Here is an 11,825-nt window from a genome sequence, read left to right on the forward strand (position 1 = left end):
CTGTACGATTGTTATTTACATTTAAATTGAGTTTTGGTGTTAATGTATTGTCCACAGCATCGTAATCATTACTGGAAAATACCATACGGCTATATATGTGAACAATCATTAATCCAGTGGTCATGATTATTTTAACCCGTTGTACTACTGGGTTCGCTTTTTGTCCTTCTTCATTTAGCGCTTTTAATATTATGGAATCTTTAGCACGCACTATCGTCATGTCCATACCATTTCGTGATAAATCCAATATAAGCGACAAACAAGCCGGATAAAAAGTCATAAATACAATATAATTGACTAAGACAGACATAACAGCAAATGTGCATAAAACTTCCAGACGCTGTACGCCCGAAAGAGTGCCCACACCTATAACTAAAGTTTCGACTACAGTATCTAATGAGATTGCTGGTCCAAGCACTTCTAATCCTCGCGCTATATTATGCGTTACTTCCGCTTGATTATTGCCAGCCAGCGCGAGCTGTGCAAGTCTTCCCGAATTCGAAAGATCGATTAGTAATAAAAGAAAGAATAGAGCATCTCTAAAATAAACAAATAAAATAAATGTAAAAATATACATGCATATGTTATGTGAAAAGAATGATATTATTGAAAAATGTGAATACTTACTTTAAGTCGGAAATATCACTACCAAGGAACTTTATTATTGTCGTTGTAAATATGAAACTTGAGAAAACCGTAAAAAGTCCAGCAATTCCTGCAACGTTCAAGATTTTAAAATAGAATTTTAACTTTGGAAACATAAAGTAATAAATTATTTTTATCAATAAATATTATTAATGCTATGCATTTGTCTCTGTCTCTAGGGATGTGTAATTATTGTGTTTGTAAGCAGCAATTTGAATACATATTTCATATTCCTTCTGTGCGATAAGCCGAAGCGCATTACGATAAGAAGTTGAATGACGTGAATTGAACAAGGATTACTTTTATTCATAATTCATTTTTTTTTTTTTTGGAATGAATTACTGAGAGTTTCCATATGACCTTTAGAGGATCATTGTTTTTTTTTTTGTTCTCGAAAATAAGTTTTACAAGTTGTATTGCCTATTATGTTGTTTTCTTTTTCCTTGGGTTGAACGAAACTAAGAGATATTTTAAGCGATTAAGAAGAATGATGCGGATTCAAGGACAGAATATTTAGATTTCGTAGACATTTTTTTGTGAACATAATACATTTAACTTGTCTCGATTAGTTACCCTATAATTCAAGAGAGCCTAAAGGAAAATTTGTAGTGTATATAAGAAATATATTTATACATATGATTTTATTTAAAGAATTAAGTAGAAGTTAATTAAAATGAGGATTAAGAATGACTTATAAACAAGTGGAAGGCTTTATATTTGCAAAAAAAATTAAATATTCTGATTATTCAAATATAACAAAGAACATATATTATTTAACATAAAAAAAATTAATATTATGCTTATCTAGTATTTGCTTTTCTGTTTAAAAAAGTGATACTTTTAATCATAGCAGTAGTATTAGATAATACATGTAGAAAGTAGATTATAACAAGAACAATTACTAGATAATATAGAAGGCTTGTGAAAGAATATCAATATTGTAACTTAACATATGTTAAATATATAAATAATTAGATGTTGAGACCTATTAGATTAGGAATCGAATAAAGAAATCAGGATTGTTTAGAGATTTTCCATTAATTATCTAAATATCAATTGTGAGAAGTGTCTGTAAATTAGAGAAACTTAGCAAAAATAATAACTTAGGAGTCAAAAAAGTATGTGCAGGTTGAGTTAGATATTTGGGTAGAGTAATCATGCTTATACAATTAAGAATCGTTCAGGAAATAGAATCTAAATGTAAATCAAAAAAAAAAAATTTAATATATGATAAGGTGAAAACTAAAATTCATTCAAGAGATATGAGAATGGAACGCACAAGGAAGTAAGTCGTGGAGTCGAACAAAAATTACGATTCCCAGAAAGACGAGTAAACCTTTTAGTGAATCGAATGTCAAAGTGAATTTTTATTCCTCTAACTTTTTAATTTTTTTTCTATAGATTAAGCAATTAAAGCAGCGAAGAAACGAAGAAACGGCAACTAAATCGATGATTGGAAACTATAACTTGCAACCCATACATTGCTAAATAGTTGTGTATGTTGACAAGATAGCATTTTTGCCGAATAATGGGATATGCATTTATTATAAGTCCATTCACTAGGACTGCTTCTTTCAGTTTACAAGGTATGACAGCAAATGTTGAAAAAACAAATGTTATATTATTTATGCTGCGAAATCGAAGCAAGTAATTATGCAAAAAACGTATATTGTAATGAAGTATAGTTGGAATAAGTATAACACATGAATGTGAAAAATGTTACTACATAACATAAATATTAGTCTTTATCAAAAATATTTATACTTAGATTCTATAACTCTATTAAGCTTACTTTTTTATTTTTTCTTCATTCTTTCTTTTTTTTATTTTTTTTAGATACTTCAGGCTCCTTTTCTATATGCTACAGTATTTTTACAATGCTCTATTGCCTACCGTTAAGTATCTGGTTAACGTACCTATTTTTGTTGTGTCCTGTTTTTCTCTCCATGATAGGCAATCTGATATAAGTTTTTTAGCTGTTCGATAACCAAGCACTTTCACTAAGTGATTACCATCACGTTTATTAATTTTTTTCTTATATAATTTTACAAGATTTGCATCTTCACCCGCTACTTAGCATTCTATGTATATGATCTTTTACACATAGTTGTATGAAACTTCTTTATCTTTAGTGGCGTTAGAGTTAGAATTGCCAATTTCAAAATACAATCCGGAAATACTTAGAATAAATTACATCAAATTTCCTTTTTATTAAAGTTATTCTGTTATTTATTTTCTAACATCTGAAAACAAAGTTCCCAATTGATTTCATTGTGCTTGAACGATTAAAAATAGTTAATAGAGTTCATTTTCACTATTTTAACTACTTAAATCCTTTATTTTTCGTAGTAATGTAAAATTCAATATAAAAAAAGGCTCAAAGAATCGCATCACTTTTAGAAGAGGTTCTTGAAAAATATCGTTTTATGATATTAATGTGTTCTGTTCTTCAGGACAATACTAAGTTTTATTACCTATGACAACCTTGAGACTGCAGAAAGAAAATCAGCTATCTTCCTATATTTATTTTATATTGTCAATTTATAAATGGTGAGTATTAAATTTTATAATATCTTTACCAACAATAAACAATACAATGGACGCAATGATCATTAAACTATTAACCTGCGGAAATATCACCTAAACTCTATTGTCATCGTAAAATCCCTATTTAGTTTATATAATTGGTTAATACTATGAGTGTAAAAATAAACATGAAGGTCACAATAAAATCTCTACAGCTTGCATATCTAAGCAATTGTGCCAAAATTTACACCTTTGGTGCAGCAAGGTTTAATGTTCATTCAAGCACTACTGAGGGCCATTAATATTATTTATTTTTTATCTAAGCCTGCTACCACTTTAGTACTTTAGTTGTAATACGAGTACAAAATACTTCAAGCATTATTTATAGTACAAGTTCACTTATTTATATGTATATTATTTTTTTCTGTTTTGCAAAAAACAAATTATTTGCTGTTTTTCTTTCTATACTTCAACCATGGAATTAATGAAGTTTATTTGCGGTTTGTGTGTTTAAAATATATTCCCGCCAAAAAGAATGGCTAAAATATTTGTCCAATATTAATTGTTTCGCAAATATACGACAATAATTTATCTAGTCTTGTCGTAGCGAGAGATAAATATGGAAATATTTCATAATATTCAGAATAAATAAATGTTAGGAATAATTTACGAAAAATCAATTATCTATTGGTTTGATTATGAAAATATCAGGGTCAAATACTTGAACTTTCGACTGATTCATGGAATCGATAGTTTATTTGATAAAAATCTGTGCTAATAATAAACAAAACAAGCATTTCAAATATTTCCAAAAATTTATTGAAGTGAATCTATGTGCTAAATTAATTAACATTTAATAAACAAATTGAAAATATTTTAACATTAAGCCCATAATTAACCTTCTTGAAGAATAGATATCAATTAATTTCCTAATTTTCAAAAATACAGAAAATCTAAAATTCTTAGCACATCGATTGAAAACAAGGATTAGTTAAAATAAAAATACTCCTAGTCGCCCGTGCGACTAGTGGAGTAACATTAGCATGACTTTCTCAGCATTACGTTCCTAGATTAGGTTCTATACATAAGAAAGAACAAATCATGCAACAAATAATGCCTCTACGAATAGAATAGTTTTGAAATTTAACAATTAAAAATAAAAAATATAATTAATTAATTAATTCAATTTACGAAAAATCAATTATCTATTGGTTTGATTATGAAAATATCAGGGTCAAATACTTGAACTTTCGACTGATTCATGGAATCGATAGTTTATTTGATAAAAATCTGTGCTAATAATAAACAAAACAAGCATTTCAAATATTTCCAAAAATTTATTGAAGTGAATTTATGTGCTAAATTAATTAACATTTAATAAACAAATTGAAAATATTTTAACATTAAGCCCATAATTAACCTTCTTGAAGAATAGATATCAATTAATTTCCTAATTTTCAAAAATACAGAAAATCTAAAATTCAATTAATTAAAATAATTTAAAAAATAAATTTTTGTTGTTGTTTCACTTCTGTTCGAAAACCTCTTTATAATTTAATATATGTATAACTTCTACTACGAGTATAAAAAAGTATCTGAACCTGTACCTGTATTGCAGTAATATTAAAATCAAAAGTGAATTAAATAAATTCAAATAAATAAATAAGAATACACATTTTTAACGTTAAAATTTCAATTTAATATAATTCTGAATCAACATGGCAGATATGAGATATAGCCGATCTTAATAAGTGCAACAAATATTTAAAGTTTGTTTTAAAAAAGACATGGGGTTGCTTTAAAACTGACAGATAGACATCTTTAAATTGATAGATCAATTTATATTATATTAGAATATAAAGTGTTACTATATAGATAATGATATTATATAGAATATCATAATCAATACGTGTCGTATTATATTGTCAAAATCTTTTAAGTATAACAAACTTAAGTATATGGAAAAATGTGAAGAAAATAATCCATAATTTTTAAACAACTATTATTATTATTAGAAAGGTTCGAACAGTTATGAAGATATAACAACAAAAATTTGATTAATTTATTTAAATTTGCTTGAAATTTGATTGACCGTACAACGCTGTTTCGAGTATTGATAAGTACTCATCATCAGTGATCTTAGGAAATATACGAATTTTTATTTAATTCGTTTATAGTCCGTATATAATTTGTTTGGACTGCAAGTGCCAGTCTTACACCTCGTGCCTATCAAATTAGAAACGATGAACAATCGTGTTGTTCCACAAGTAGCTAAGACTGCACAAACTTTCAAAGCTCAAGTTCTAAGTTATTATTATTATTATTTTCCACAACTTACAACATTGATTGTTCATAGCTAACTCATATCGGTTATTTATGTGTAATCTTGCAACTCTTCTAAAAGACAATATCATTCTAAGGTAGTCATTTTTTATATCATATATACATTCTCTTATAATGTGCACAAACTTTCACATTAATTTAATAAACAAAGTGTTATTATTGTTATTGTTCTATTTTCTTCTGGTACTGGACCAAATGTTATTCGCTTGATAATTTGTAGATTGTATCACTATATACTATCTACATGCCGGTAAATATCCATTTTTTGTTATATAAATGGGAGGTTTTATATTTATTAAGAGTGATTAAAACTTTAATCGGTGGGATTAGATGTACTATGCCTTGTAAGAAACTCATATACATATGCCTTGTAAAATACATCGGTGTTACTCTTAAGTAGAACACTTTGATTAAGAGTGATTAAAACTTTAATCGGTGGGATTAGATGTACTATGCCTTGTGAGGAACTCATATACATATGCCTTGTAAAATACATCGGTGTTACTCTTAAGTAGAACTCATTGATTAAGAGTGATTAAAACTTTAATCGGTGGGATTAGATGTACTATGCCTTGTAAGAAAGTCATATACATATGCCTTGCAAAAAAATACATAGGTGTTACTCTTAAGTATAACACATTGATGGATTTCAATTTTTAATCTGTGACGAAACTTGGAGATTGGCAGTTTCTAATAATGTATTATTCCATATTCTCTACTGTGTGATCGCAGCATGCAACCCTAAAAACTATATTAATATTTTTGTGTTCTATGACGCAATAATTTGGATTTTCTTAAATTGTTATTGCAGAATGTGTGACTTTTAATATTAAATAAACATCATTCGCATATTTCAAATATGCTAATTTGAGGCAAGTTATAAAATAAGAATCTAACTGAAAGTAAACATACGCAACAAAAAGTTAACAGCTTTACTTGGGGAACCACAGTGTTCCATCCATACCGGAACATAATCCAATATAATTACGCTAATAAGATACGCAAATTGGCATACTGCGTGCATGTGCGACAGACGTGAATGCATGTCACTTTAGATGTTTGTGTTCTAGTACATGATATTTGTACTTAAACCTTTTAATTAAGGCATAACTAACTAACATTGTACAAATTGAAAAAATGTACCATAACATTACATAATCACATAAACCCATACAATGCGGCATCCGTAAAGCACCCAATCAACCAATCAACCAAGAAACAAGAAACACAAATACATACGAGACAAATACGAGTACAAGAAGGAAACATGGCATTGCAATTTACTTACCCAATATGTATTTGGAGCCGAGCTTATGCAAACTACAAAACTGATAGTAACAATAGAGGACTGCAGTGCAACGCACAATTGTCATGAGTATGACATCGGCTGCATTGTACTCAGCCTCCAGGCCATCACATGACTGGCTCCAGCCGTGACACGGTCGATGTCGACTAGATGTGACCGAGGGCGTTGTCCCACTTTGTTGTTGTATCGTTGAGGCTGTTGCTGCTGTGGTTGCTGTTGTTGTACCCACCGCACCCTCGGCGCTGATGGTACCGGCTTGCTTGTCAACTGTCAGCATACATGCTGTCACTGTCAGTAGTGCAACAATTACCTCCCAGGGATGTGAGGCACAAAATTCGCCATGTGCTCGAAATAAACGTCCAATCATTTTGTCTAAGAATTTTTGATTTAAGTACAATTTTGCTGATATAAAAATATATTGTCTTAAATGTAAAATTTTGATAATGATTGTGGTAAACGGCACAACGCATAAAAGAGCAAATTTCTATCTGAGCAAAATGTCTTACAATATTAAATGGATTTCAAAGTTTTGCCAAATGTTTTCAGTTCAATTTATGAAAATCTGTTTCAATGGTTGTCGAAGTCAATCACATTCGTTGCAATGGTTGTTACAGTAATGAAGTTGAACTTGAAACAGAGGTTGCCAACCTTAACAGCATGTACTCGCATCTATGTTTAAATGTCGGCCGTGCATAAATGCGCATGCGTGCGTGCATCCGTGCATATATAATATTCGAATATGCTACAGAGCCAATTTATTTGCGATTGTCACTGTGTCAAGTGCAGAATGGCACCGATTAGTTACATATAAAGAACAATTTCAGAATTAATTTTGTATGTTCTGGTGTAATTCAAATGTTGAAATCTGTAAATAAAAAAGTTTGAAAATTATTACTTTAATCTGCTTGTGTTTATTATGATGATGATATGAACGCCCAGAACTTAAGTGCCTAGGGCAGTGTGTATACGAATAAGAATTGAATTGCATTTAAATGGGAAATTAAATTTTGAATATTATTATTATATATTATTTAAAATAGACGTATACATAGTATGTTGACACATAAAAAAAATAAATAATACTATTCTATTTATATCTGCATAAGAAATTCTAATGGTTTAGTTAAATCTTATTTCTATAGTTAAATCTGTTTCTATACATAACATACCATAGAAACAAATTCAACTACAATCAATCTGAGCAAGAGTAATATATATAAATTCAAAGAAAAACTATATAATTATTTTATTATAATTAGATTAAGTTACGTTGGCGATCATAAGGATCCACTTAGGCTTATTGTGTAACCGTACCGGGGTTTAAAAATAGTTGAAACTTTGAATAAAACTGCGGATACTCCTGAAGAATATGTCTTTATAATGAAGAATATGACTTTATAATTATTTTATTATAATACATAAAGAGCTTTTCGAAAAGTAATGAACTACAACAACAAAAATTCTTTTTTTTATATTATTTTAATTAATTGAACTTTTTGTTGATCATATAGCTGTTTCGAGTATTGCTAAATACTTATTATCAGCGGTCTTTGAAATAATTTTTGTATTTAATTATTCATAAATAGTTTTTGGAGACTGCAAGTAACAGGAATCGAACTCATGCCCTGCCAAATTTGAAGCTCAGCGTTAGCGCTCCTTAACCAACTGACCCAAAGCCGTACTTGATTTTTATGTTCGTATATTTTTCTGTAGTTTTGTTAATTTGCTGTGAAAGTTCTTTATATTAGAACAAAATATTAACGAGCTTTAGAATATTTAATTTAATTAATTATGTTTTAATTTTTAATTGTTCAATTTCAACACTATTCTATAGTATATTATACTGTATACTATACTACATATTACAGTATTATTTCAGACCTGACCACAGTAACTGTGTGTTATGACGTATTTTTGGATGTTAAGTTTGATTATTAAATAAAGTTATTTAGAATACAACAAATAAGTTAATCAAACAAATAAGATAATCAAACAAACTACTCTCGTAGCTCAACTATTTGTATAATAAAATTGAGTCGAGTAATACTGATGCATATAACATGGAACATATCTATCTTGTTATAGAGAATTCTACTGTAATACAAAATTCTAAAATAAATACATACATTTTTATTTCATTTCTTCTGCTTTGTTATAAATATTTAAAATTTATTTAAATTTAAATGCCATTTGAAAAAACTTCGTACATCTTTCAAAAATATTAATGGAATTTTCTTGTAATAGCGGGCGTTGTCTGATCAAGCTTTGAGTTTAATAACTTCTTTGAGTAATTCTATTTTTATAATGGTACATTTTGTCTTTTGTAATATTAAGCTCATAAAAAATCATATTATGTTATTACATTCACATCCATAAAAAAGATTGAAATTTAATTATTAAGTAAAATTAAATATATACACAATAAAAGTTTTTGGTCTTCTTGGCCTCAAATAGTGTAATACAATGGATATGCAATCCTGTTCAATGGATATGCTGCCCATGAAATACGGACTTCTTACAATAATCACACATACAGATCTGGGAAGGGACAGGACATTGTCATAAATCTAATATATATAATTAATTAGGTACTTAACAAAAACCATCTAAGTATGCTTGCCCTTATTAGGTGCTTTTCCAATATTCCCAGCGATATCTTATCGCTTTATTTAAATGATATAATGGCTTTCCAGTATAATAAAATTATTTAGCGTGTCTGATAATATTTGCTGTGATATCACAATTGGACTGCTATTTAGTTGCCAAGTGAACTATATATTCGACGATATTTTTATATTTAGTTTCATTAAAGTCTTGACAATTCTCATACAATATTTTTCTGCTTTATAAGATCGCACAACATTAAAAATATATACTTATAAGGACTAAGCAATTAAGGATTAAATGTATTTGAAACCATTTTAGTTTAAATCCAAAGAAATTTTAATTTATTACGGTTCGGCAAAATTAAATCCCTATAATTACATTTTCATTTCAATTTTAAACAATTTACTAAAAGTGCTTCTGTAAGTAACTACTCTCGTAAATCCAATGAATACATGTCTAACAAAAATTTTGTGAGCAATTTTGTGCTATCCTTTAAGTAGATTTGCGGCAAAGTGCAGATAAAAAGGCTGACATTGTAACTACTACTGCAGCAGCAAAAGTTGCTGATACAAAACATTAAAATTTATCATATCATCCAATTCACCTCATTTATTATATTTCGAAAGTTTTGCATGCACAATTTTAACATTTAATCCTTTCCACATATGGTTGGCTGGTGTTTCGTAGTTGTGCATCAGAGTTTGCAGAGAATGAAGGTCAATCGTTATAGCAGTTCACCAACCCAAAGCGGATTTCCATAGATCGACCGTAACGTGGCATATGTAACGAATTGTAAAAGGAAATTTTGCTTATCGATTAAAATGTTGACACTTTTCAATAAGACAATTTAAACCAAATAAAAAAATTGGTTTAGTGGAGCGAGTACTGAACTACTCTTGATGTTTGCTACAGAACAGCTAGAAAAAGGCATATCCAATTCAGAAGCGTCCCCTATATGTGATGTGTGATTATAAAATATACACGCTTTATTTAAAGAACATTAAAGATAATTAACAAGATAAAGATGCGAGTAATAAAATTTTGTAAATAGAAGAGATAATTTTTAATTAATAATATATGTATGTCATATTAATATATTATTTGCATGTAAATATTCTTGAAGTGTTTAAGTTTAAACTACATTTTTCATTTCTAGGTGGAAACTTAAATGTTTACGATTTTAATTATAATGAATCGCAACACATTTATGACTGGAGCATTTATGAACAACAGTCGCTAGTTATAGTAGTCAAATATTATAAACTATACAGAGATTGTGATGAACTGACAGACGTCAAAATTATTGTTTTATATTAATTTCGATTGCAATACTTTATTTTATACTAAACAAGTTCCGAATGCAATGATGCATTTGATAATATAGAGCTTTTACTCTTTGGTAGTACTAAGATCTCCGCCATAGCTTTCCGCAAATAGCAATATCTGCCAAACTAAAGATCGACGGTACTTCCATTTCTCTTCTCGACGAGCTCAAATACTTTAAAATTGTGCTATCTTTTCGGAACAACTTTATTCATTACATTGACTATGCCATCCGAACTGCTCGGTACAATCACACGCAACACAAAAATGCCCTTCGAAGGCACAGTCAGATTAATTACAAAGTCAAGCTGCTCTGCTTTAAACAGTTCATTCGCCACTACTCTAGTACGTCTTTCCTATTTAGTCTACCATCACCACTACGTGATTGCACAAACTACAAGAATAAGCCTGATGGTTATCACTTTTCCAATACCGTTCTTTACGACAAAGCCACTTCCGCACTTACGCAATAACCTATATGCCCTTCATCTACTACCCATCTACCTGCATCACGTCCATGCATTCTGGCTTAGATAAACCTAGTCTACTAGGTATTAAGCCTCTTGTTCGTGTTTCTCTTTTTTAATTATTGGAAAAAAGTTTCTACACTGCGATGGAAATATTTTCCATTCATTCGTAAGAGGTGGTTTAGTGAATTAAAATCTCACACTGTGGCTGTCGATGTACAAATCTTTATGATATATTGTAATATTAAATTCTGTTCCCAAAGATTTTCTAATGTAAATTTATTACTAGTTATGTTATATATATTTTTATTATATAAAGAACGATATTTTCACCAAACATTTATAGAAAGCGTTGCACATTGTGCTCAATCATATTATGTTAACTACACACGATACTTTCTCACTGCTGAGAAAGTATTCTTTATTCGCAGTTTTAAAAGATGGCAAAAAAAATTTCGAAGGGCGATACTAACTTAGATTTTTATGATTGGGTGTAACACATCACAATAGTTCCAAGATAAAGCCTTGGGCTTTAATAATTAATTAATATCTAGATACGTGAATTTTAGAAATTTTGTAAATAATTGTTACATTACAGATATTGTGAT

General features: G+C 29.1%; 1 protein-coding gene across 1 annotated transcript in view; it reads right to left on the minus strand.

The window, feature by feature from the left end:
• The window catches only part of LOC119676609 (3-hydroxy-3-methylglutaryl-coenzyme A reductase-like), a 30,826-nt gene extending 23,138 nt beyond the window's left edge, over positions 1–7,688 (minus strand). Inside the window, exons 1-3 of the mRNA XM_038087853.1 lie at positions 6,803–7,688; positions 628–715; positions 7–539 (exon numbers count right to left, since the gene is read on the minus strand). Of these exons, the coding sequence (XP_037943781.1) occupies positions 7–539; positions 628–715; positions 6,803–7,187 (1,006 nt within the window). The 5' untranslated portion in view covers positions 7,188–7,688. The remainder of the gene's footprint in view (positions 1–6; positions 540–627; positions 716–6,802) is intronic.
• Positions 7,689–11,825: the final 4,137 nt, after the last annotated feature.

Source organism: Teleopsis dalmanni, chromosome 2 (genome assembly GCF_002237135.1).
Source record: "Teleopsis dalmanni isolate 2A chromosome 2, ASM223713v2, whole genome shotgun sequence".
Classification (NCBI taxonomy): Eukaryota; Metazoa; Arthropoda; class Insecta; order Diptera; family Diopsidae; genus Teleopsis; species Teleopsis dalmanni.